General features: G+C 54.3%; 7 protein-coding genes across 7 annotated transcripts; 3 read left to right on the forward strand and 4 right to left on the reverse strand.

The window, feature by feature from the left end:
• Window positions 1-3,863: 3,863 nt before the first annotated feature.
• Window positions 3,864-8,033, forward strand: CkaCkLH20_03435 (copper radical oxidase; the record flags this gene model as incomplete). Its single annotated transcript, XM_038886154.1, has 6 exons — window positions 3,864-4,006; window positions 4,060-4,371; window positions 4,425-4,558; window positions 4,614-4,692; window positions 4,745-4,858; window positions 5,072-8,033. The coding sequence occupies 6 exons, from the start codon at window positions 3,864-3,866 to the stop codon at window positions 8,031-8,033; spliced, it is 3,744 nt and encodes a 1,247-aa protein (XP_038748663.1).
• A 1,370-nt stretch (window positions 8,034-9,403) lies between these two features.
• CkaCkLH20_03436 (uncharacterized protein) lies at window positions 9,404-10,217 on the forward strand (the record flags this gene model as incomplete). Its single annotated transcript, XM_038886155.1, has 3 exons — window positions 9,404-9,541; window positions 9,691-10,023; window positions 10,071-10,217. The coding sequence occupies 3 exons, from the start codon at window positions 9,404-9,406 to the stop codon at window positions 10,215-10,217; spliced, it is 618 nt and encodes a 205-aa protein (XP_038748664.1).
• Window positions 10,218-11,854: 1,637 nt separating this feature from the next.
• Window positions 11,855-12,960, forward strand: CkaCkLH20_03437 (putative sphingoid long-chain base transporter RSB1; the record flags this gene model as incomplete). Its single annotated transcript, XM_038886156.1, has 2 exons — window positions 11,855-12,183; window positions 12,243-12,960. 2 exons carry the CDS (start codon window positions 11,855-11,857, stop codon window positions 12,958-12,960), a joined length of 1,047 nt encoding a protein of 348 aa, XP_038748665.1.
• Window positions 12,961-15,992: 3,032 nt separating this feature from the next.
• On the reverse strand, window positions 15,993-17,485 carry CkaCkLH20_03438 (methyltransferase domain-containing protein; the record flags this gene model as incomplete). The annotated part of the gene is made up of 8 exons (XM_038886157.1): window positions 15,993-16,416; window positions 16,531-16,668; window positions 16,740-16,777; window positions 16,851-17,005; window positions 17,049-17,129; window positions 17,198-17,288; window positions 17,350-17,379; window positions 17,438-17,485. 8 exons carry the CDS (start codon window positions 17,483-17,485, stop codon window positions 15,993-15,995), a joined length of 1,005 nt encoding a protein of 334 aa, XP_038748666.1.
• A 728-nt stretch (window positions 17,486-18,213) lies between these two features.
• On the reverse strand, window positions 18,214-20,575 carry CkaCkLH20_03439 (uncharacterized protein; the record flags this gene model as incomplete). The annotated part of the gene is made up of 3 exons (XM_038886158.1): window positions 18,214-18,736; window positions 18,806-19,502; window positions 20,296-20,575. The coding sequence occupies 3 exons, from the start codon at window positions 20,573-20,575 to the stop codon at window positions 18,214-18,216; spliced, it is 1,500 nt and encodes a 499-aa protein (XP_038748667.1).
• A 1,039-nt stretch (window positions 20,576-21,614) lies between these two features.
• CkaCkLH20_03440 (RNA polymerase i specific transcription initiation factor rrn3 superfamily) lies at window positions 21,615-23,681 on the reverse strand (the record flags this gene model as incomplete). The annotated part of the gene is made up of 1 exon (XM_038886159.1): window positions 21,615-23,681. The coding sequence occupies one exon, from the start codon at window positions 23,679-23,681 to the stop codon at window positions 21,615-21,617; it is 2,067 nt and encodes a 688-aa protein (XP_038748668.1).
• A 1,084-nt stretch (window positions 23,682-24,765) lies between these two features.
• CkaCkLH20_03441 (histone-like transcription factor and archaeal histone) lies at window positions 24,766-25,821 on the reverse strand (the record flags this gene model as incomplete). Its single annotated transcript, XM_038886160.1, has 4 exons — window positions 24,766-24,972; window positions 25,052-25,179; window positions 25,256-25,366; window positions 25,662-25,821. The coding sequence occupies 4 exons, from the start codon at window positions 25,819-25,821 to the stop codon at window positions 24,766-24,768; spliced, it is 606 nt and encodes a 201-aa protein (XP_038748669.1).
• Between the last annotated feature and the right edge of the window lie 693 nt (window positions 25,822-26,514).

Raw genomic sequence — 26,514 nt, forward strand, 5'->3', positions numbered from 1 at the left:
GAGGGCCGAAATGCTAGTTGGTCCAAATAGAGTTAATGTCTGTTTTAGACAAGCCACGACAGCTTGGCCGTTTGACTAACCAGCAGCTGACGGTTTCTGACTGGGATGAGACCCACGAAGACTTTTTCCATAATGATCCACTGTGAGGTTCCTGTCAATGTTGGAAAGTGGTGTGACAATGGTTGTACAGAGTATCCGGATGGGGTTCTCGATGCACATGTTGCGCAAAACGTGCCATGCCCATGGTGCCTGTCGATCGCAGTGCTTGGCCAAACAGTGATGAAAATAGAATGAATAAGGTTATCTCGGGTGCTCGGTAGTGACGAAATTCGCCGAATAGGCGACCCTTATTCCATACTGTGAATGCCCAAGGGTTCTTCGCTGCCTGCCGATAAATCACCCGAAAAAGGGACGCGGAAATAAGAGATGGTGCCGGGACGCTCAGATGCAGAAGGCAAAGTGCTTTGATTAACGCCGGGGCCTGATATCAATGCGCGGCGAATTCATCTGCAGCATCGAAGTGCGGGGATTTGTGCAAGGAGATCGAGATGGTCTTTTCAGCCGTAGCTGAGGGCCAGGGTGTTATCCAGACGCGCCGGGAGCATAATTCGGCAATTCGTTCGCAGGCTGGAGGAAAGCAGAGCGCTGTTTTTTTTTCGAGAGTGACGGAGAAAAAGCAATGTCTTGCGTAGCGCATCACAACAAACTGTTCGCGAGACCCATTCCCTAGGGCTGACCGGGATGACCAACCAGCCCTGGCGCTCTGCACTTGTCTCTGGTGATGGCGGACATCCGCGGAAGTCAGGCACAGAACCGCCCGAATCAGGCGGATCGTGAAGCCGCGCGGTTTTGAATGCAGGTGTTGTCTTCTTCTTCATCCGCAAGCTAGTACAGGGCGAACCCGCCGTCTGGTCACGCTGAACAACCGTTGGGAGTCTTGGATGGATTTGCGTTAGACGCGGTAGGATGGAGTATGTATCAACTCGCCTGTCTGCTTGTGTGTTAGCAAGACAGATTGAAGGTAACGTAGTGTGGAAAGCATTTAGCTTCGTTACCTACTTGGTAGATGTTAGAGGAAAAGATGCCGGTCCAGCAGAAAACGAGGCAGTTGGAAACTGATGGAGAGGTGAGGTATCCCTGGCTGTACATCCTGGAAGGCGGGGACTGGATGCAGTGTGTTTAGATCGGTGGGGCTGAGCAGGACCCCCGCAGGACCCCCGCCGCACAGATCAGCAGGAACCTTGTGCGTCGGCCCCTGCCGCCCGCAGGGTTCAGATCAAAGGAAAACCCGACTTCGACTCGTCCCATCTTTTCCCAATGACACCAGAGATCTCGTATATGCCTCGATGGCAGCAACTGACAAAGAGCATTGGCCACACATGAACCGACACTAGGTGAGTTAAGGTAGGTAAGGCAGGCGCTTGTCCAACGTGTCTCGCTCACTAGAACCCAACGCTTTTACCGTTCTGCCATCCCGGGCGCCGGAAACATATTGGCTTCACGACGTTGGCTCGCCACCCGAACTCAGACTCAGAGGCTTTCGGCCTTTTCTGACGTCTCTTGGCAACCGTGGCTTTCGAACCAGACTTCTGGTACGAGGACGGCCATCATCTTCTTTGTCCTGCTTCTACGGCTGAGAATGACTTCTTGGCGACGATGTTGGAAGTCTACGGGCGGCTACACCAGACGCGAGACCAGGATGGCGGTATCGATGAATGGCATTGTTATCAAGCCTGTCGTTGGGATATTTTCGGAAATAAACAGCCCTTGTTACTTATCGACTATTGATTGCTTACGCAGGTGATTCTCAGCTGGGAGTCGTCGATGTAACCCCACCACATCCCGTGTCATTCGACAGTTTCTGTTACTTTGAGGCATGTCAGATAAGCTCGCTGCGATGACCCTCAGATTAGGAGCGCATGATATACGAAGAAGTGAAGGGAGGTAGCATCCAGTTCTCATTCCAAAAGCGGTTGCCAATCCGTTAAACTACCCTCACATGTCGAACCAAGTGATGGGTCTCCATGTGGAAACAGTGCCCCAGACGGATCAAAGACTTTGTAACATTGAACTTTGACAGCTTAGTAGGGTGTATAGGTTTGAGGGATGTCATGAGATCCAGCCAGCCTCAGCCGACATCTTCAGCTATATGGACGGGTTCCAGATTCGGAATGGACGCAATTGTGAACTAACAAGGCCCTTGTTAACCACGAGCTATTGTATGTCTCGTTCTCTAACGTGTAACATGGATTATCGACGCCATTGGACAATGATGACTGTTCTAGCCCCAATACCGTGGTTCGCACGCCTGTCCGATTCATGCAGTCAAGCTACTGATGGCTATGGGGAAGTCTGCATCCCAAAACTACGGCTGGTTGCCATACCAGAAGAACTTGGTCGGCAGTCTAACATAAGCCTCACAGGCATGGAATATTTGCCCAAAGGTCAGCTTGTGAAGCGGCCTCCAGTAGTAGGTATCAAACTGGCCCCAAAGACTAGACAACCTTCCAGTGTCAGCCGCGTCGGAATCTCGCGTCTTTCTGTCCTCGACGCGAGTTTTAAACTGCCTTGGTTGAAGCATGTAAGACTTGCCGCCGGCTGTTCGGCGAAGTCAAACCTTCTCCGAAGACCGTTGTGCCACGGAGCTCAAGAACGGCAACAACAATCCATGGCCATTGACCCCTGCTCCTGGGCCCCTGACCAGAAAAAATAAAGTCTTGCCAAAACGGGAAGGGAGTACGTACCTTCACCCCTGCTGAATAAACCCCACTTATGCAGGTCGTGGCACGACCCTGATTCCCCCAGAGAAGCACTGGCATTGGCTACCTACCTTATGCATGCAAGAAAACACACGACATTTAATTATGCACGCACTCTTTTCTGACCTCCTCTTGCTCCTTTCCAATCTTCCACTGCCGCTCAATATTTTGTGCCAATTTCCACATGCACAAGCATGTCATTTGGGTCATGAGCTGGACTACATGCCCGGCGCTTCCTCATCCCCTCTTCGGTCATACAGAAACAACTCCTAGCTTCAAGCCTCGTACCCCTCGGTTGGGTCGCTCCACTGCCTCTTTTCTTCCACTTGTCCAATATCAACAGCTTGAGGCGCTTGCGCTGAAGTGAAGCGGAACAACAAGATCCACTGTTCATGACAACGGCGAGGATATGCACAGAAACCTCGAGGGAAATGGGTGACGGTGCCTCGAGTAGGGCTCAAGCGCACAAAGAGAAGGGCGCTACTTGTGGCTAGCGGTCAGACTCTTTCATTGTCTATCGCCTCCTGCGTATCGCCCTCAGCCCACTTACTATGTACCCGCTTCTCCTCGACTCACACTCCATTTTCATCTCAAGCCGCTGTTCGTCCCATCCATCCACGGCATCCCAACTTGTCTTCTCCTGGACTACGGTACCCAGCGACGAAGCCAGGTACCCGTCTCCTCCAGACGGTTAGTTTTCGTACCACACGTTGCGAGCGCAACCAGCAGCCATGTAGCTCGGCTGACTATCTCGACCGGCTTCTTAGCGAGCCCCATGCGAGCGTGGCATTCCCCTAGCTCCGCTCTTGGTCGCTTTCCCAATGGACTTCTCTCTGTGCCCCTAGTCTACGATAGGGGAGATCACCTCTCCCAAGTGGGAGAGCATGGCCCGGAGTCTAGTCGAGGCTATCCGTGTCTAAGGCCTCCTCAATGGCTGTGGCCTCCCGTCATCTCAGGGCATCCGGCGCTTTGCATCGAAACAATATATACCCTCGTCGTTCCCGGACCACCAGGTGTTGTTTTCTTCGCCTCACCACCACATTCTTTACACTCCTTTGACTTGCTTCTGTGTTGGTTTTTGCCTCTTGGCACCCATTTGTCACCATGAAGACCTCACAGTCGACCTTCGCTTTTCTCACCACATTCGCTCTTGCAAACGCGGCAGCCTATCCTCCAGGCCTGTACAAGCGTGCCCTCCAGGCCCCTGCAAACACAACAAACGGATACCAATATCTCGGCTGCTTTATGTACGATGTCCCCCGAACCGAATCGATCGAGTCACCTACTAACTACATCACAGCGACGTTGGCCGAACCATTAACGATGTCGCCACTACTAGCAACCTGATGACCAACGAGTTTTGCACAAACTTCTGCTTCAACAAGGGCTTCTCTTACGCCGGATCCGAATACTACGGCGAATGCTACTGCGGCAATGCCTTGGCCAAGGGCGGTGTCATCGCCAACGAGGCCGACTGCACGACACCCTGCAACGGAAACGCGACTCAGCCCTGTGGCGGCCCGAACCGACTGACGCTGTACAAGACCGCCCTTATTATGGGTCCCTCAGTCAACCCTGGTGTTGGTGGTTGGTCTTCTATCGGATGCTACTCGTAAGGCCCCAAGCCATCCCCTCGTTGGAATGTGAAGGGTAACATCGGAACAGGGAGGGAACAACAGGCCGTACGCTTGACTATGGCGTTCACGACATCACTGGCGGTATGACCGTTGCCAAGTGCACTGCTTCCTGCCAAGCTCAAGGTTTCATCCTTGCAGGTGTTGAATACTCTGGCGAGTGCTGTAAGTAATCACTCTGTTCCTACAGATTGATACTGCTTCTAACATCTGATCTCAGACTGCGGTAACAAGCCTGTCAACGGTGGTGCTCCTGCTGTTGATGGCTGCAACATGGTTTGCAGTGGCAACTCATCCGAGTAATACTCTCACCAGCTCACATGAAACAAAGAGTTTGCTAATGAGGATCAGATTCTGTGGAGGTCCCAACCGTCTGAATGTCTACGACTTCCAGCACCAGTTCCAGCCCCTTCCTACTTCAACGTCAACCCCGGCACCTACCAGCACTCCGGTATCAAGCTCAAGGTTGGTATTCAGCGCAGTTTCATCTAGGTTATCGTCAGCTTCTGGCAGCAGCAGCCGCCGCCGCCCATCTTCCGTCTCATGGTCATCTTTTCCTTCGTCACTATTAAACACGCGGTTTTCAAGATCAGCTTCGTCAACTGCCGTCTCGCTTTCTATTTCCTCTTCGTCATCTTCACGCTCGTCTATTTCCACAGCACTAACGTCGCCTCGTAGCTCGGTCGCTTCAACAAGCAGCACCATCAGCTCCAGCAGCACCGTCGCCAGCCCCAGCAGCACTATCGCCAGCTCCAGCAGCACCGTCGCCAGCTCCAGCAGCTCCGCAGCCCCTGTCAACAACTCTGCAGTCTCCAGCACCTCTGCAACTTCCGGCACCTCCATCAGCAGCAGCAGTTCAAGCAGCAGCAGTGTGACGGCTGCTGCTGTCAGCAGCTCCAGCTCCAGCACTGTTGTCAACGCCGCAGCCTCCAGCAGCTCGTCCGCCAGCTCCGTCCTCAGCAGCAGCACCAGTTCACTTGCCAGCTCTTCAAGCAGCAGCGTCTCTTCTGCAACCCCGACCCCAACCGGTCCCAGCCAACCGGCGACTGTCGGCACATTCAAGTACTACGGCTGCCAGACTGAGATTCAGAATGGTCGCACTCTCGGCGAAAAGAGTTTCGGTGACGACGCCATGACCATTGAGAAATGCACAGCTTTCTGCGCCGGCTACACATTTGCTGGTCTCGAATGGTCCCGCGAGTGTTGGTGCGGTAACTCTTTTGCCGGTGTCTCCAACGTCGCCCCTCAGAGCGACTGTACCATGACTTGCTCGGGTAACGCCTTCCAATACTGCGGAAACGCTAACCGCCTGTCTGTTTACACCATCGGGGATGCAAAGCAGTCAGTATCGTCTTCCTCTTCCGTTAGCTCTACCGGCGGATCGGTGACGGGGGCGTCTGCATCCTCGACATCTTCCGCTGCTGCTATCGCCACCAGCTACCCAACAGGCTGGACCGATCAAGGCTGCTGGGTCGACAACGCCAACGGCCGAATTCTTCCAAACCAGGCTCCGGATGACCCGAACATGACCGTCGAATCTTGTGTCAGCTACTGCAACAGCAAGGGATTCACGGTTGCTGGTGCCGAGTATCACACTCAGTGTTTCTGCGGCAACGCCATCTACGGCGGTGGTGTTGTTGCCTCTGACCCGACCACCTGCAATACCCCCTGCGGTGGTAATCCGGCGAAGATGTGCGGTGGTGGTAACCGCATGACTATCGTTTCCAAGGGTACTCCTCAGACATTTGCACCTCCTGTTCCTCAGAAGAGTGGTCTTAACGGAACTTGGACCTACGAGGGCTGTGTGACGGACAACGTCAACAACCAGCGTACTTTCCCTACGCAAACCATCTACGCCGGTACCCTGACTGCCGGCTTGTGCCTGGACGCTTGCGCCAAGTTTGGCTACATGGCCGCTGGTCTTGAGTATGGCGAGGAGTGCTACTGTGGAGACCCCGCAAACATCGCCGCTGTCGGTGCCACTTTCGTCGATGAGTCTCGGTGCAGCATCAGCTGCGCGGGCAATGCCACCGGTATTTGCGGAGGTCTCGCGGTCATGTCCACGTACTTCTGGACTGGCGCCCCGCTCTACAACTGGACTTACGCGACCGGCAGTGCTGCAGGAAGCTACGAGCTTTTCATCGGCGGCAAGTGCGTACCTTTGATGACCATGGAGTCCATCACCGGCAAGGTCACGTTTCTTGAGAAGTTCGGAACTGGCCCACCAAACTCGACCGGTGCCTACGAACTGGATGTCTCTCTGGCCCCTGATCTGACCAAGGCCTGGAGGGAGATGCATGTCAAGACCGATGTCTTCTGCTCTGCTGGTCTCACGCTCCCTGATAAGGCTGGCCGTCAGCTCAACATCGGAGGTTGGTCTGGCGACTCCACATACGGCGTTCGTATCTACACTCCCAGCGGCTCGGCTGGTACAAACGGTACCACCGACTGGCAAGAGGATCAGTCCCTCCGGCTTCAAGATGGACGCTGGTATCCTTCCGCCATGGTTATGGCCAACGGTTCCATTTTCGTCATCGGAGGTGAAGAGGGTTCCAACGGAAGAGCCGTCCCCACGGTTGAGGTTCTGCCTAACCCTGGAAGAGCTCCCATCTACATGGACTGGCTTCAGCGTACCGACCCCAACAACCTGTATCCGTTCGTTGCCGTCCTTCCCAGCGAGAACATCTTTGTCGCCTACTGGAATGAGGCCAGAATCCTGGACAAGAACACTTTCGACACCGTAACCATGTTGCCCAACATTCCTGGCTCCGTCAACAACCCTCTGGGAGGCCGCTCCTACCCGCTCGAAGGTACTGCTGTTCTTCTGCCCCAGAAGGCCCCGTACAACGACACTCTCGGCATCCTCATCTGCGGTGGCTCCGGTACGGGCGCCGGTATTGCTTTGGACAACTGTGTCACCATCCAGCCCGAAGCCGCCGTGCCCACATGGACCGTCGAGCGCATGCCAACTCGTCGTGTCATGTCCTGCATCGCTCCCCTGCCCGATGGAACCTACCTCATCAACAATGGTGCCATGCAAGGTGTCGCCGGTTTCGGTCTGGCCACACTGCCCAACCACAACGCTCTCTTGTACGACCCCGAGAAGCCCCTTGGTTCGCGTATCACCGTCTTGGCCAACACCACCATCTCTCGTCTGTATCACTCCGAGTCCATCACCCTCCTCGACGGTCGTGTTCTCGTCAGCGGCTCCGACCCCGAAGACGGTGTCAACCCTCAAGAGTACCGTGTCGAGGTCTTCAACCCTCCCTACCTCCTCAGCGGCAAGCTTCGCCCGACCTTCACCCTCGCCATCACCGACTGGGCGTGGGGCGGCACCTACACCTTCACCCTCGGCCACCAGCCTAAGGGTATCATCAAGGCCAGCCTTCTCGGCGCTGTTTCCTCGACGCACGGCAACTCCATGGGTGCGCGCACCATCTTCCCGGCCGTCAACTGCGGCGCCCTGAGCTGCACCGTCACCGCGCCACCCCGCGCCGGTATCGCCCCTCCGGGCTGGTACCAGTTCTTCGTGATCGACGACGGCATGCCGGCCGTCGGTGTCTATGTCCGCATCGGCGGTGACCCCGCCGGTCTGGGCAACTGGCCCCAAGGCTCCATGTTCACGAGACCGGGTGTTTAAGCTTCGCTCCGTGAAATCGGATGACGGCTTCTTCTCTTCTTTCGTTAGATCCTAAGTTTGGTGATAGATACCTCTTTTTCTTTTTGATTCACAAGCGACTTATTATGATTCGCATGGAGGAGTCCCGGGCATTCTTTTGCGGGACGAGGGAGGGATTAGACACATTCGTTAGATGTCAAGACGTGTGGTCTTGTGAAAACTGTTGAGGGTAAAACACCCCCTCCCCGACACTGCCCAATCTTGGTGCACACTTTAGATAGTATATAATTATAATCTCTTACCACTTCATGCCAATAATTCCACACTGTGAATCATGGTTGGTTCGGAATGTTCCAAGGTACCTATGTCGGTTTTGCCTTGCCGGCCGACGATGTCGTGAAGGACCGAGATCCAGCCTTGCCTGCACAGCACGCCTAGGAGAAAAGCTAAGCCCCTGCGATCAATTCTATTCATACCGCTTTTTTCCACGATCCGTGGTGGGCTTAGCAGTGCGTTGAGAGACACCAACCAACCAACACACAGTTCCTAAGTACCAGCCGCCAACAGCGCAGAGGGGACTTTGGGTGTTGGAGGCTGATGCGGCGCGGCGCGGCGGATATGTTGGTTCGTTCGCATGAGAGAAACCAACACGCGCCGCAGCAGCTGTTTGGCTTCCTGGTTCTCTCGCTGGGTTCTGCGATCTCCGCCCTGAGCCTGTCCTTGCTTTGGCTAATGTTCTCCGTGGGTTGTCGGAGCAACATACTGGGCTGACATGTCTTGGATTGATTCTAAGTCTGAGATATCGCCCGTCATTATTATCGCTGTTGCCGTTTTCGCTGTTGTTGGTGTCGTTGTCACTGTCGCCGTCCTTGCTATCGTCCGGCATCTCTCCTGGTTTATTCAGAACATGAATACTCCAGTAACCGGGATAATAACAATTCGCGCGTAACGTATATCAAACCCGCACACAGCCCTGTCGCCTTCCATAGACATAGAGCAATGAATACAGATCCCTTCCCTAGGCTGCCCTTGGAGGCTCACCCGATCGCACGGAATGCGAAGTTGGACGAGGCAGTAGAGGCAGTGAGGCTACCAATTGGAGAAGACAACAGGTTTTTTGAGGCTGCCAGACACTTTGCCGTCACTGTCCATCTTATAGGAATTGTGAAAAACAGGAGTACGGTGGTCTCACCACCTACACTCTCAACTTCACTTCTTACAACTCGCTCCTTCCTCACGCAACACTACCCAATACCCTCCTTAACACAGAACTACTCACAACAACTGAACGCCTACGATCTCGTTACGATACCATTTATCTGCTACCCTATCACACATTTATTCTAACTTCTACGACTTCACACTACTTCAAGAACAAAATCATCACCAACATGGCCCCTCCTGTACCCACGGCAACCGAGACTTTCATCGCCAGTCTGACACAGACGCTGAGAAGGTCAGCCTACCGATCCGACTCCCGCTGGGTCGTGAGCTCGTACAGTGAGCTCACTGAGCACGAGCAACGCCTTGTCGACCGATGGATGATGAGGCTCTACGAGCACAACACCGGGTGCCCGTCCCCGAGGGCAACGAGGCAATCGAGCAGGCGCCGAACCTCATGTGAGACTTGGTCTTCCCTGGAAACTGGGACTCCAACTCACCAATCCCTGCACCAAAGAAGGCTCGGGAGAGAACTGCCGATGAGTCGACCGTCCTGATCGGCACGCTTCTGCGCGATGCCGAAGTATCCCGCAAGAGATCAGCCAACGGCGATGTCCGGCCAGTGGCTCAACACCGACGACAAGGCGCCCCAGTCTACCTCAAGATCAACATAAATTGGCAGCTGGAAAACATCGTGTTCATGCTGTGCGACTGCAAGGGTGCCAACTTCGGCCCTCACATCGACTTCGAAATGAGGGAAGGATACCATCTCGGTCTGGCCAAAGGCCTGTGCACTGCCAACTGGGACGCATCAGAGAGGCGTCGAATTGGCGCACAGAACACCCAACAGGTCCCGTCGTTTATTGGGCCCGGAATGCCCTCAAACTCTCCCTGAAGCAGAATCTTGGGGGTAGAGAGACGGACGAAGTCAACTTACCAGGGCAGGCAGATCTTGCAGCAATCGCCGGTCAGCCCACAACCGCCATCGACGATAACGTCGACCTGACCCAGCTCATCCGCATCCGCTTCTGCCAGGACCTCTAGCTCTAAAGGAGTTTATGTTGGGGGGGGGGGGATCCCTTCCCTCGGCTGCCCTCGCAGGCTTACCCAATCGCCCGTAATGCAAAGTTGGATGAGGCAGTAGAGGTAGTAAGGCTCTAGATTGGAGAGGATAACAGGTTTTTCGAGGCTGCTAGACATTTCGCCATCACAATCCAAATGGATCGTGACGTGCGGCCGGCGGCCTCCCGGGCAGCGGCAGGACTGGTAGTACCAGCCCGGGCCGGGAACCAGGCCCTCTTGGATAAGGATGTTGCTGGGGCCGCGCTTGCGCGAGCTTCCGTAGAGGTTCTGAAAGACCTGATGATTGATCGTGTTCTCCATAAGCAGGAGTCGCGTGTCCTCCAGCACGACTCAAAAATAAACAGGTTCTCCGACTACCTGCAGCGGACACTGGCGGCAGTCCGCCACCACGTGGTCGCGCAGGACACTCGAGGCCGACTTCGATGGCATGGAGAGACCTCTGCGAAGTTTCTCTTCATCTACGGCACCTAGGAGGGTGTAGCAGGTGCGGCGATGAGCGAGAGGACCTCCCTACAGTCGTGGTTGGACACCAGCGTGGCCTCCCGGGGACCGATGCCTAGGTAGTCAGGGAACAACGGCTTTCCTAGATCATGCGGCTGCGGCGTTCGGGGTCTTTGACGGTCAGACTCTGAAAGCAATCCTCTTCGAGTATGCCTCGCGATGTCGCCCAGTTCACGGCGGACTCGATGGCTCCGTCCGCGATTTGGCCAGTGGGAGGAGTTGCAGACAAGGATCGACGCGGACGAATCTCGTGAGGCCACGGATTGTGTCGTAAACTCTAAGTGTTATGAGATATCTTGCGGAAACAACCCGCGGCACCACGTTGGCAGCCATGAGGGCCAACAACGGAATAAATGAAGTCAACGGACAGCTTGGACTAAGGGCCCACAACACACCCGAATTTCATGAGCATAAGGTACCTTAAGCTTAATAGCTTTTGCTGACTTGTCAATACAAAACCAGATGGCTAGTCTAGGCAGCCACGAATTACAGTAGGGAGTCATTTCAAGCATCGTGAAAACGGAGATGAAAAGAGGAGAGTCCCCAGGAAATATTGGTTTTGCTACCCAGGTGAGAAACGAAACAAGCCCCCCCGGCTCACCTTACCCAAGTCGCCGGGTGCCTAACCAACACTCCGGGGGCTTAGACGGGCGACCACCCCGGCGTTGGCCCCACCTTTCTAGCGGTGCTGCGGCGCCGGGGCCACACTGCAGTGTACTGCCACTTCCTTCCTCCTCTCCCCACAGGAATTTCTGCCCTTCCTTCTCACTGCATGTTGCTAACAATAGACCTTCCCGTCCCAAGGGATTGGGTTGACGGCGCGAAAAAGACGGTCACGATGATTTGGATAAGGCTTGGTTGGATGGATCTGCGAGGCAGGGCATTATCGCCAACAGGCCGACCAGGCTGTCCAACTCAGGCCAGAGATATAAGTATGCTACGGAACCCTGATGCAGCAAGTCCTGCAGTGCGACGATTCTCTTCCGACCGGTGCCTAGCAACTCCCGACGACATCGGCACCGTACATGACTCTAATATATACCGACAATTGATCCCATTATATTCCATTCAGACTTGAAAGAGTGTAGACCGCCAAAATGAGCTCTTCTCTTTGCACACTAACAACGTGCGACCCCTCCGAAAGCCCCTACGGCTACAGACCGAGCCAGGCGCCCAGCGCCGTCTTCATCACCGTCGCCTCCGCCTGCCTCATCGCCAACGCCGCCATCGCAGCCCGCACAAAACAGGCGAAACAAAAACAAGAACACGTCGCGACCCCGTTCACGATTATCATCACGCTGGCATGCGTCCTTGAGATCGTGGGCTGGGCGGACCGGCTCGCGGGTTGGAGGGAGCCGTGGGCCGTCTACCCGTTTCTGCAGGGTAAAGCGCTGCTTACCATGGCGCCCGTGTTCGTCACATCAAGGTGGGTTTCGAATTATCTACAAATCAATACAATGATGGTTTCTGACTTGTCTCTTGTAGTATCTACGTCTGCCTCGCGCCCATGATCCGAATCCTGGGAACAGAGCACTCCATCCTCAAACCACAACTCTACTCCGCCATCCTCCTGCCCCTCGACGGCCTCGCTCTGATCCTCCAAATCGCAGGCCTGGCAGTAGGATTTAAAGATGTCCCCCTCGTCCTCACCTCCAAAGAATCCTACGCGCCCAACAACACAGGCGCAAAGATCGTAATGGCAGGCCTGGTCCTCCAACTCGCCACCCTCGTCATCGCAGGCCTCCTCCTCGCCTCCGTCCTCGTGCGCGCGGCCGTCTCCTACCGCAAATACGGCTACACGACCTTCCACCGCGACGTCGGCTACGTCCCACTGCCCCGCCGCTTCCGCATCTTCGCCACGGCCGTGCCGAGCGCCATGGTCGTGCTCTTCGGGCGCCTGTGCTTCCGGGTCGCGGAGTACGCGGAGGGGTTCCGGGGCGGGCTGGCGACGGGCGACGAGGGTTTATTTGTAGGCCTCGATGGATTGTTGGTCGCGTACGCGATCGTGGTGTTGGTGGTGTGTCACCCCGCGCTGTTCCTGAGGGACGGGAAGTTTGTGTCGAGGATCGAGGCGGAGCCGTTTGTGGGCATTGACGGGCCCGGGGGCTCGATGAGGGAGAATGAGGCTGGGTTGGAGGAGTTGAGGAAGGTTTATCAGGCGCATACGGAGGAGGAGGAGAGGTTGTCGAGGTTTGAGAGGTAGGCGTGTGATGTGGTTGATGATACCCCAAAAGTAGCGATTTGTTTTTAGTTTATACCCTCGTTGTGTTGGATCAGTTGGTTCGTACATTCGTCTTGCTTTGAGAAAAGGAGCAATATTATATCGGTTTCTTGAAGCATGAAATTCTCGCCCTCTCTTTTCATGACTTCCAATAACCTGCAGCGGCAAGTCTGGTCGGGGTATAGCTTCGGCACAGGAAAATCGTCCTCGTGTCGCCATCCACATTTTACAGAGGGTTTATAAAAGTCGTGGCCGAGTCTGCCGATTCATGAGAAGTTTCTGATGCAAACTGCCCAGTCTTCCTTTCTTGTTTGATTCAGTGTCGGTGGCCGATCGATTGCTCCACGCGGTCCAAGACGGCACGAAAAGAGACAGAGTTGTGAGTTCTTCGATCTCATGGTGCTGATACCGATTTCAAACGGATGAATGGATTTCAGAACAATTTGTAGAGTATTTCGTCCGAATACCCGGCGGGTGACACTGAGAACAGACAGCAAGATCTCGTACATGAACGTCTGTATCTACAACCGTACTTCCAAGGACGAATCGAAAGTGGCTGGGGACCAATCGCTAAGCCATATTGACATCCCGCGGTATTAATCCAACAAATTGAACCAACGAATGGATTACTCTCGTGCTTGATAACTATCACCAGCCCAATCGACCACCTACCTTTTATGCGTGGTGAGCTGTGCTGTGATCGGGGAGGCAGATGGATGGCCTGGATCCTTCTTGCGTATTGACCTCGTCTCCGCGACCTTTTACTACTGTTTCCTTGAGATTCAATCTCAGAAGAGACTCAATGAGGCAACGTCAGAATTGATAGCTAGGTTTGAAAGGTAGGATTGATAGATAATAGCAGTTTACACCAGATCTGATCGGTATATAAGCCACATGTTATTCAGGGTCTCTCTCGACTACCGATGACGTCGCCGTCTTTCCAACTCATTTGGACACTAGAATTAGAAGATGCTCGTTTCGTTCTATCAAGTTTGCGTCGGAGGTAATTGAATATTTTTCTTTGAAACCTCGTGATTGCTTTTTCATTCTTGGACTCTGGCATGTTATACGTAGCCGAATACCGAGAAAGCCGCGAAGAATGACGACGGTTTCACACGGTCATTGCTACGAGCGTTGTGGATTCAGGGTGCTGTGGGATGTGATATATTGCCCACCTCACGACAGTTGTATCGAAAGAAACATACTCGTCATTACTACAACTTTAGATGTTCGCACGTCAAGATGACCTCCACGACTTTAAATGTGTCGTGAGATGGCACAAGTCACGTACCTAGACGAGATAACTGAACAAATCACGGGCTCTTAAATGCACCCAAGCTGCACAAGATGTCTCTTGGAAGTCCAAGGCTGGCGATAACGTCAAGACATGGCCCGGGGCTGTGCCTCTGGCGAGGAGGAATACCTCTTCTGATTCCCCAAACCGATGTCGAGAATGTTGCAAATTGGGGGGTTAGAAAGTCTACGACTACTACAATGGTGATGGCACAGTTGCCGCCAGTGTCGCTCACTATCGCCAACTTATTCTGGCTCGTATACCAAGGTGAGAAACGGAACCATGGGTTGTCCTACTAAGCCATCGCGACGCAGATATCCGAGGATAGTCGCAACAGCATACCATCTTATATCTGTTGTTCTCATCACCAACCCAGTATTCAAGGACGGCCAGAAAGTGGTTTCTCGGTCTTCGAAACTGTCGGTGCTGCTTTCTTGGGGGAAACCTTTTTATCTTGATGGTCAGCTCGGACTATTCACTATTGGCATCGTGCTGCAGCCGCAGGTCAAGCTCTGAATAGCGCTAGCTGCGGAAAGAAGTGGCTCACTTCTCTCGGTCAGCCATAACAAATATCATGATCTTATGCAGTCATCGTTTTATGTTCGTGATTCAAACCGCCGAGTACGCGGCAGGCCGATTCTGGTTACTGACTTGGAAGTAGATGTCGAGAAGGACCCATTGCCGCTTTTGTTCCGATACTAATAGCACGTTAGCATTGGACTTCAAAGAAAGTTGGTGGCACAATCGATCCTTTTCTCCTCTGTCATCGATTCCTTTGCATCGGGTTCAGAGACTGAACGACCGCCTGCGATGTAAGCAACCCTCACGGAACCTGTGTTTTGAGACCGCGATTGAGTACAGCCAAGAGTTTCTGAATTCGGTGGTGGTACTTCTCACCTTTTCTGGTTTAAACGCCGCGTATTTTTGTTTAGCTTCCAATATGTAACCAGTGCACTGTGCAGAACTGATGTGTGTCTCTATGCTTACGATAAACAGTTTAACTTCGCAGAGCGAACCCACGAAGAAGCTCCAGACCTCGGAACGGGCGTCGATTACTACATGGTTTGTTATGGAAAAGAATCAAACTGAAACAGTCAATATATGTACTCACACATCATACAGAAAGCCAGAAGCTGGACCTGTGAAGTCAATGTTCAACGCGCCGTATTTGTGTCCGCAGCTTGTTGAGGAGTTACCAACGGCGTTCTTCAGTCCTAGCTAGGTATTCGCGCCCAAATAATGCTCAGTTGACGGATAGAACTCTGCGTCATGCCTCTGTCTGACTGTGTCTTGAGACCTGAAGCAATAGCCTGCAATTGAGGCTGACCTGGCACATGACCTGTCGTAGAGAGCTTTCTGTGTGCTTAGCTTAGGGCTACCAAGAAGGCAAATGTTGTCCATGGAGCCATTTGCAGGTAATTTACAGTTCATTTATATGTACTGTTGTGCAGAGTTTGATTGGGACACTTCCCCTGCGAAGTTACACACACGGCGGCGGCAGGCTGTACCAAACGAAGTCCTAACATCACAAGACAACTCCCGAATAAGAACTTTTTCCTAAATGAAGTTCTGTCGTCCCTCCCCTCCACATTCAAAAAGTCCTCACTAGATGATTCTATTTTCCCGGCTTCCGTCCAACCAAGAAGTACCTGGAAACCCTAGTCAGTAACCTCACCAACGCAACCGACCCTCAAGAAGAGGCCTCGACCGGAGCAAGTACTCACATGGGGACATAGGTATGATACGACCGATTCCTGATATCCTTGCGCACATCCGTCAGGAACACCTCGACCTCCTCCCTCGACCAGTCGAAAGCCCGCGTCAGCGGCGCCATGGCCAGGCCGTCGGCCGCCATCATGGCGTTCTCGTAGCTCCACGTGCCGATCTCCTTGAACTTGGGGTCTTTGGGCCAGTCGTTGATGGGCCACTTGTACCGGGCCAGCGTGACGTCCTCGAAGCCCACCTCGGTCATGAGGGTCTTCAGCTGGGAGGCCACGACGAAGTTGCGCCCGAACTTGGTGCCCGCCTGGGTGAGCAGGTCGGCGAAGCGGACGATCGCAGCGTCGGAGGGGAGGGAGCCGTCGTCGGAGAGGAACGACATCTCGGCTTCCTGGAGCTCGAGGTAGCCGCCGGGGGTGATGTTACTGCTGATATGTAAGTCGGAGGATACTTCGCTCGTTTCCTAGTTGAATGGGGCTCATGAAACTGTGTGTATGGAGCCCGATTTCTGGAAGTATACGGGAACTCGAATGGCTTACTCGTAACATTTGGTGAGATAGTCCTTCCAATTCGCGAGACTCGAGGTCATATGACGACTGTGGATGTAGTCGAAAGGCTGTGAGTACGTCCACTCCTCCTCTATGTCGTCAACTTGAAACTTGATGTTAGGAGCCACGCTAATAATCATTATCAGCCTCTATCACACAGAAGCTATTTTAAGCCTAAGTATGCGCAGGAAACTACGCACAAGTCTGGCTGTGTCGGGGACAGGTCGACGCCGTACACCTGAGAGGAAATATCGTGAGCCGCCCTTCCAGCACATCTTATGGACATCAACTTGGTAGTTGGCCCCACGTACCTCGGTTTCAGGATGGTCGTCGGCGTATTGGATGGCCCAGAGACCAGTTCCCGTGCCGACGTCGAGGGCTCTATCGACTTGAAAGTCGGGATCGCACGGCGGTGCAAGACCAAGCTTGCCGCCGATTGTCAACAGTGCCAAGTGGTGTTGGAGGTCTGCAGATCAGGTCAGAAAATGAGATGACCGGGTGAAGAGAACGAGAGGTGATTCGGGGCGTGTTGAGAAAGGAGTCCATACCCAGTCTGTCGTTCTCTTTTTCGTCGTTGGGGAAGTGGTACTCTGCCAATTCGGAACCGTGATCAGCAATGGGTTGAACATCACAAACTGCCAGAGCCGTGTGGCCTTACTTCCCGCCTTGTACCTGTGGTACGTCCGGCCGTTCTCATGCTGATAATCACGGATAGAGTCCGCCAAGCTGGTACTCGACGACGCAATGCTCTATAAAGTAACGCCATGAGTATACTGTACGATTCAGAGACGTGATTGAAGCAACACTCACGACCAGCTCCGACCGCTCGTCGTCCTCGATCTATAAATCACGGTCAGAATCGTCATTCATCTCAATACCGGGACCGTTTCTCAAATACCTGATCCGGGGCAATCTGAGCCTCTTGGTCGCCGGTTTCTGGACACATGACGACTTGTTCTTCTTCTTCGAAAGCGAAACGTGACGAATTTAATGACAAGACGATTCGAATCTGTGTTCTTCGCGGGAATTCAATCTAGAAACAACCATGCGGTCGCGGGCGAACATCGCTTTTTGTGACACCAAGACACCGCGGGTAGCCAACCCCTCCTTCTCGGCCAAGGGGGGAACAGCGAGGAGCGAGAGCCAAAAGAACCAACAGAAGCAAACCTGCATATGCGCGACCACGGCGAAGTTGCCTCGAGCTCCACAATAGACGACCGAGAGGCAACTTCGCGACGAATGAGAAAGACCAAGTCGCAAAACCGGGAGGCAGGTAACCGACCGGAAAAGGTGATGCAGTCCGCTCGCTTCCATTGACGTTCTCTCATTCGGTTTCAATCCCACCTAATCTGTCAGATATCATGGCCTTTTTCAGTATCCTAATCTGTCCTTCGACATGTTCCTTCCGCTCCTGCCATTGAAATGCATGCGAGTTTCCAACGAAGTGTTCTCCCCATTTATACTAGTATGATAATGCGTATGGATCCTGTCCCGGAAGAAGTGAAAGTCGTGAGGTTCGTTATTCGTAGCGCCGTCTCTATATCGGCCTGAATGACACTGGGCTAATCATCGACAATTCAATCGCCCGGGCGGGGTTTGTAGTCGTCCCGCCAATGGAGAACTCGAAGTGACGCATCGTGCATCGCTGTGCCTCAGTTCAATAGAACCGTCCCTTCAAGCCGCGATCTGCTGAGGCCCAGTCATCATCTCCGCCCCAACATCAACATCCATCTCATACGGCAGCTCAGGCACGCCGACCTCGCTCATGACCCTCGCGACAACACTCTCAAACGCGTCCCTCTCGATAATGGCCCCGAAGTGAATACAATCCACCACCCCGCAGAACTCCCTCTTGAGCGCCTCGATCACCCGGTCCTCCATCAGCGCCGCGGCGCCGTACCGTCCCGCGAGCTCGAACCACGCCTGCACGGGCGTGAGCTCGATGTCGCCCGGGTTCAGCGCCTTGGCGAGCGACAGCAGCGACTTGAGCGACAGCGCGCTGCCGGCGCCCGAGGTCGCGTCCCAGCTGTGCTGCGTCTCGGTCTCCTTGCGCCGGATGGAGCGGTAGACGCGCTCGGGCGCGCTGGACATGCACATCGTCGAGGCCATCATCGTGTGGCCGGACGCCGCCTTGCAGGGGTCGGCGTGGCGGGGGTACTGGCGCGGGTGGAAGTGGTTCCAGCAGATGTGTTCCATGCTGGGTGGGTCATGTCAGTATGCACCGGTCTGGATGTTGACGACGGGGTGAAGATGAGGAATGACTTACGCCAGGATGAGGTTGATGGCAATGATCTCTTGCTCTACCGACAGCTGATCGGGAGTAGCGGGTCGTGGCGGAGAAGACAGACTGCTCGATGTTGTCGAAGAGCTGATCTGGAAACACGGCGTGCCGAGCGTGTCGTCTTTGCGCATCGTGACGGTGATATCGCCCATGCTGACGTCCCCGAACATATCGACGGGCGGATACGGGTCGTAATCCAACGGCTGTGCCACCGAGGTCTCGTACGGGAGCATCTGCTGCTCCTCCTCGCTGAAGACCTGCGCGTCCGTCTGCCCTTGCTGCAATTGCTGATGCGGTTCCGGGATGTGTGCTTGAGGCTGCTCGTAGATCTCGACGGGCTGGTGGACGACCTCGTCGTACGAAGGCGCATCTTCCTCGGCAGACACTTCGTCGGCGATTCTGACCTCCCCAACCAGAACTTCCTTCTCCTTCCCCTTCAACTGCCCGGGAACCCTCAGGCCGCGGGCCTTGAGCGCGCCTCTCATCCCCTCGTTCTCCCGGCGGTAGGCGAGGACCTCCTTCTCAGCGGCCGCAATCATGTCTCGAAACTTGCAGACGTCGAGCTCGAGCTGCTTGATGTAGTTGGCCTTGCGGGTGCGGTGCTGGATCTGGGCTTTTCGGACCTGCTGTCGTCGAAGTTTGGCCTTCTCCTTGGCTTTATCGGCCGAGGTGGCTGAATCCGCTATTCGGTGTTAGACCGTCTCGTTTTCCACGGCGAAATCACCGAAGTCTTCTGGGCCAACTAAGTAAGAGATCGACAACTGCCAAAGGAGAGGGGGGTATATAACGTGATGTATCAAGAACCAAAGACACGACAGACCCCATTTTGAAATTACAGGAGAGAAATAGACGTGTAAGTGAAGGATTGGGTCATTTGCGAGTAGCCAGCAGCAAGTTCCGAATACAGAAAGAATGATTCCAGAAGCCGAGAAACGTCTAGACAAATGATCTTCAGGATCGGACAGCGGTGTGCGCATCGGGGTCACCGGGATGGGGCCGGGGGTGGTGGTCGCATTGGAATCAAAATCGAAAACGGCACCAGAATCCCATGCAGGGACGCACACGCGTGTGGTGGTCGTTGCGGTCCCAGCAGAAGAGATCTGAGAGGTGTGTGTGTGTGTGTGCGGCCACCATCTTTCCCGCGCCATCTCCCGGTCTAGCGGCGGGAGACGCCACCCGGTGCTGCGATGATTCCTCATCGCACGTTGCGGCGTGCTCAAGTCGCTTTGGAATCCGGGGGATTTCCGTGACAAATCAGAAAGCACTGAGACATTAGAAAAAGCAGGATCGCCCGCGACCGCCAGATAAGAGAGCCTCCACTTGGGAATCTTCCGAAACCTGGACTCCTGCGAGTTCTCGTGTGGGCAACCTCAGAGCCGCGAATGAGGACGCACGATGGAATCATGATATCCAAACGGGGTATGCTCGTCGAAAAGGATGAACGGCGGGGGTTGAAAAAAGCAGACAGAACTCACCAGATCCCTGCTGCTGCTGCTGTTGATCTGGCACCGGCGGAGGCGCCATCGGCACCATCCCCGTCGTCGACGACGATGATATATGAGGTTGCCCCTCATTCACGAACTGCAGCCGTCCCGCCATCTCAGTCTCTTTCTCGCCCTGCCAATAACCGGTGAAGGAGGGCCTGTTGAAGTCGTCGCCGATGGTGTCGGTGGTTCCCCTGTCAGAACGCTGCTGCTGCTGCTGCCCCTCCCCCGCTGAAGCCTCACCCGACAGCCGCAGCTGATGATCCGCCATATCCGCTCACCGTGATGAGGAATCAAACGTGCCGAAAATGGTTCGAAGAGGAGCCAAGAAAAAAAAAGGACGACGGTAAGACGGTCCAATCGACTGGTCCGACCAACCAAACGTCACGGGAAAAAATAACGAATGAAGTTAAGAAGTTCGTCCAAACGTCTAGACACCTTCTTGTCTCTCCGAACTCAGTCGCTGCACAAGACAATCGTCAACCCACGCGGTGAGGGGAAAAAAAGGGTGCCGTGGTGAACTGGGGAATTGGCAAGACTTAAGTGATGGGCGATTCCAAATTCCCATAGGATGTTCGGCCACCAAGGATCCTAGGTCTAGGGGAAAGCCGCTAGCCGATTGAGAGAAACAGGCCCCTCCAAATGCACCCTCAGGTAACTAAACCCCCAGGATGCGTCGGCGCTTGACAGATATCAGGGTCCGGTCGGGGGGGCTGAGTTGTGCCTCTACTCAGCAGAATGGATCATTACGCGCTGGCTGTTAAAAGGGCGGAGAGAAAAACAGCGCGCTTATCCAATTGTAGAGACAAGAGGCGCTGGAGAGCTGATCGCACGTGCTTGGCGCTTGAAGCTGCAGAGGGCGTGTTACCTCAGCTGCGCACTCTGAAAGATTTGTGTTTGATAAACGGACAAATCTCCCTTTTCAGCCCCAAAGGACCGTGTCAACGACGATTTGTCAAATAGGTATGAATCGAACTCATTCGTACACTCATTGGTAATCCGCTGCTGAGCAAGGGATCGGAGGGATGTCGATTGAATTGAAATTATGATCGAATTGACTGTTCATTTCTTCAGATACGAGATGGCTCTCGCGGACCGACTGCTACTCTGTCTCTCCTCGGGTCTCCTCCGAGGGTGGTGAAATTGTCATCAACATCTCCCTTCATCTTTTTCGTCGAGCTGCAAGACCTGAACACGCCCAACGCCTTGCGGAAATGATATATCCTCCATGCCAAATTGGCCTCCGAATCGCTTTTTAGTTTGCCGCCCAACGCCTTAATGATGCAGTTTTCCGGTGTTCTTGTGACACTTCAATCGTCGTCCTCGTCTTCACTTGCCGTAGCAGTATCCTCATCGATGTCCGTCTCTGGAATATGATCCTCCTCCTCGTCGCTGTCGTCTTCTGCCGTCGCGTTGAGACCCACGGTAGCCTCGTACTGAACGTAATCTGACTGAATCCATCTCTTGCTCACCGGCAGCGAGTACGGATCGAAAGGGAAGTAAGGGTCGAGCTGGTACGCGTCCTCGTCTTGGGCCCCGGCGCCCGTATCTCTGAGAGCGCCTCCCGTGCCGTACGTGTCTGACACAAATTGTGACAGTCTGATGCGCTTGTTGTCCTCGACGCGAGGGAAGATGTACATTAAGTTGAGCTTGTGCGCCAAGGTTGCGAATTCTTCGACGATCGCTGGCGCGCAGATCTTCAGCGGGTTCATCTTGCAGTAGACGCTCGCAGACAATTCTTCCCTCATCCCTTGCATCCACTCTAGCTCGTGACCCAGATACGATGCAGGGTCATCTCGGTCGACGTACTCAGGCACGTCCACGATGAGGTCGCGCCAACGGAAGCAGAACATGTACAGAGCGGCTTGAACTTGCGCATAGTAAATCTGATGCCGTCTCAAGTCGGGTCCCCTCGCGTCCGGGTCGTGCTTTAGACGGTAAATCTGCATCTGCTTGAGCAGCAGGTGAAATACTGTGCGGACCAGATCGGACGGGACATGGGCGCCTCTGGCCATGAAGCCAGCCAGATACGTAGCTGCCGCCTGTCGTACAAAGCTTGGGCGATTCTGAGAACTGAAGATGTGCAGCAAACTGCCGACGAAGGTATCGCGCAGACGAGCAGACATCTGACCAAAGTGGAAGAGGAGGAATTGTGTGTGGCGACATTTGTGCGTCGGCAGGACAATCTTTCCGAATGATTGTACGAGCAGGGCATATAGGTCGTATGCTTCATCCGAGTCGGGATTCTCGAACAGGGGCGTGTAGTGGTCGAAGAGGGTATCGAGAATGGCGTCCAGCTTCTCGACGTTGCCCTTTGCGACGCGAACCCTTTCCTCGTGATCGTCAAAGTCCGAATCGTCACTGTCAACAGACTCATCGTCGCTGTCGTCTTCCTCAGCCTCTTCGTCACCCTCCCAGGACCCGGTGTTGAAATCCTTTCCTAGCGCGGAGACGACCGATTTCGAGATTTTGTCGTCGGGGTCCTCGAGGTCCGTCGTCATCTGAACGTCGATCTTCACCAGACGTGACAGGATCACATCCACAATGTCGAGATCCAGGTCCTTGGCGTAGTCTGAAAGCTTCAGGAGGTTGTTGACATAGGCAACGAACATTCTCTTCGGGTCGTCATCGAAGGGGAACTTGCTGTCGAGAAGGCTGCGGAGGACGGGAGTGGCGGCCGGGAACATTTGGAGCAGGTACTGAAGACCAGTGTGCAGACGCTCGCGCATCGTGGAACGAGTGACAGGAGCGAAGTCGGCAACGCTCCATTCGGATTGCCTGGAGTGGCCGAACTTCTCGACAATCATGGACAGCACATGCGTCAGGTAGGAACCCTGGGCGCTAATCAGGGCGGCGAGGAACTGGATGTAGACCTTGAAAAAGTCCTCATCGCGCCCAAGCCACGAGACTTGGAGGACAGTCCGCACCAGTCCGTTGCAGGCCTTGTTCTTCAACAACGGAACGCAGCTAGTGAGAGCCAGAACGTAGCCCTTTAGCTCCTGGGGTTTGAGGGTATCTTCGTCCTCCCCCACCACAGGAGGCAGGTATCGCTGCTTATCGTTGGCGAAAATCTCCTTCAGATTATCGTACCCCTCGTCCTCGCCCATGAGATGCTCCTCCAGAGCCTTCCGTACTTCTGCGTTGACTTCGTCCATCGACCTGCTGCCGAACTCGAAAACACTATTGTTCATTTCGTTGATGCAGACCTTCCGGCGCTTAGTCGGGCTTGATGGTGGATCAGAGGCAATAGAATCGAGCCCCGCGTCGTCAGCTTTCCTGCGACCCAAAATAGATGGACGCAAAATGCTCTTGATGGGAGTCGCCGTTCTCGGTGGCGGGCCAGACCGATGTCTGGAGATGGGCGTGAAAGGTCGCATGAGGATGGTCGTGTGCGGTGGTCAAGGCTGTTTTCTAGGCGCTTGGGGATGCTCACAGGGCGGCGGGGCGTCGGGCTTTCGTGAAAGACTTGAGAATGTATGGCTCAAAGATATGCAGAAAGATGCCATGCATATCTATGTTCTGGGAACCGACTTGGTCGAGTGTATTGTCTTCGAGAGGTCGTTGGATTGAAGTGGCGGCCGACCGATTGTTCCTTCGGCGGTTTGTTGCCTGGAAGGTTTGACGGCAAGAGCCCGGTACTCTTTTTTTTTTTTCCACTTCAGTCTGCTCAGCCTGCAATCCACCTTCTGGGGAAAATTTTGAGACTGGAGGGGCCGGGCACGTGCCGCACTCAAGACCCCTGGAGCGATGCTGGACCGTGCGTAATTGGTCACAACGCTCTACTGAATTCTAAGTGGTGGGCAGGAGACTGGGGAAATGTTATGATGAAATGTTTTCTCATTGGATATCAGGTCCAAAATGATATGGCAAATCGCCTTACATGATCAGCTCGGTGTAAGTAGGACTTTGGTACATCATAAAGACTCGCAGCACTGTTATCAGCTGGCGAAACTCCTTGTGGTCGAGAAATGGAGAAGACAATGGTAGGCAACTGAACTGGAATTAAGAAGCTATCTAAGAGTGCTGTAGCTGACTTTGCCACGGAAATACGGCCCGGGTCCGTTCCGATAGCTTTGATGCTTGCTGAACTGCTCTCTGCCGATGTCGCGAGACCGCTTGGGCCGAGACATGGCTGACTGAATCGCAACGCGAAAAGGGGGAATCTATCAACACTCATAGTCAAAGGAAAAGAAAACCCCTTCCAGTCCACTTTTGGGTAAACCCATCTGCTCCCCGATCCTAGCATGACTCCTGGGGCCCTTCATATACACCTGTTTGCCCCGTCCCGTCCTGTCCACGGGAGAATACATCTCCCAGCCCAGTACTTATACACACTTGAAGGTATGTCCACACATCGTTGTTGGTCAAAGCTGGGCATCTTTAAGCCGCGACCTGTACATATATGTCAAGAGGAAAAGACGCCTCAATCTCGTCCAAAACACGCGTTGGGTGAGCCGAAGCTTAGTAGCCGTCGGCGCCACCGGTGCCATTATGACCGGTCTGCGCGCCGTACATATAGTTCTGGTCGGCACTGCCGTCTTGCTGAGCTCCGAGGACATTGTTCTGGGGCTCGGCCTGGAAGCTTCCGGCTCCAGTCGGCGGGTTGGCGCCGTATCCACTGCTGCCGGGGCGGTGGGAGCTCTCTCCTCTGTTAGACTGGGATTGCTGCTGATTCCGTTAGCTTTCTACCAACCACGAACTGTGACTATGCAGCGCTGTGACTGAGTCGGACTGAGGGTATACGTACTTCACGGTACTTGGAGAGATAGATCTTCAGCGCCTCAGCGTAGTTCTCGAACCCGAGAGATGTCATGGCGAATAAGATGTCTTCGCCGTTGACCGTCTTTCGCTTCTCTTGGTGGCATTTCTCCGAAGCTTGTGATAGGTTAGGTTTCTCTTCTGTCAAGACACTCCAGCCCCGGGGAAATAATAATGGAGAAGACAAGCATACCTTCGCTGGTGATGAATGAGATGAACTCGCTGACGCACTCTTGCATGCATTCCTTGGCTTCTTTCGCAATCTTCGCGTTCTCAGGGAGAGCATTCTTCATGATGCGGGCGACTGGAGCAAAGTTTCTTATGTTAGCGTCAAGCTCGTCATATTTTTCGCCGCTAGAAGCCCCGGCCGCTTCTGGCGACTTCGGTGAAGAGTCGTCAGACATGACAACTCGAGAGGACGTAACGACGGCTCGTCTCGTCGCCTCAACCACGAACAACCACGAGAACCCAACGAAGGCGATTTCGAACAATCAGACCAATCCGGTTGACAGAAGACGCTCACAAAGGTAGCTGGCGCGCGCGAACCAGGAATCCAAACATCGTCGTCGTCGTCGGTGAGAAAGGGGAATATGGCTTACCATTGGCTATGGGCAACCATCTGTCCTGCTCTTTGACTTCGAACTCGGCATAGCCCAGGCCACCGGACTGTGGGTCTTGAGCTTCGTTCATTTGTTCCTCTTCCGGTGATTGTACACCTTGCTCGACATCCTTGGTAGGAGATTGGGGGGAGTCCGACATATTTGGCTACCTGCAGCGGCTGCTGGCTTCTTGTAATTTGCTTGGGTTCTTGCAGCACGCACACACGGGCTTGGAATGATGTGTTCCCTGACACGTTGCAGGTCCGTAGGGCTTGCAAGTATCGCGGCTTAGCTGCAGAAGCGTGCGTCAATCCTGCCCTGGACCCCTCGGCTTGTCCTTGGGATGGATTATTTTTACTCGCGATCCCCTGGCAGGCCCTGTCTTGACTTCAGGCTATGACGGACTGTCCTGGGGTTGGCCTGTCTGCTGCCTTGTCTGGGCAGACTTGGGAACAGAGACTGGGAAAAAAGCGGGAAGGGTGGCTGCGTCTGCGGGTCCCACAGGAGTGGCCGTCCTATCGAGTCCTGATGAGGGTAGCGTTGATGCTTCGTGATCGCCCTGCTGCAGCTGTGGGTATACGCGCTCCTCCGGGTTGGTGCTCGAAACTCGGCGCGCGCGCGGGTTGAGCTGTTGGGTTCGAGAGTAGAAGGCACGGGTTCGCGAGTCGCAAACGGGGGGTGAGATCAGGTCGAATCAGTGAGCTTGAGGCGAAGGAGGTACTTTGTTGCCGGTAGGCGGAGGTGCGGAGTGCTGCGTCGAAGAGGCGCGTGGGCAGCCGGGCTGGTACCAGTATCAGTATGGATGCGTACGGTCGTCGTGACTTGAGCGGAGCTTTGGGCGCGCAAGAATCGA

This window comes from Colletotrichum karsti, assembly GCF_011947395.1.
Source record: "Colletotrichum karsti strain CkLH20 chromosome Unknown Scaffold8, whole genome shotgun sequence".
Classification (NCBI taxonomy): Eukaryota; Fungi; Ascomycota; class Sordariomycetes; order Glomerellales; family Glomerellaceae; genus Colletotrichum; species Colletotrichum karsti.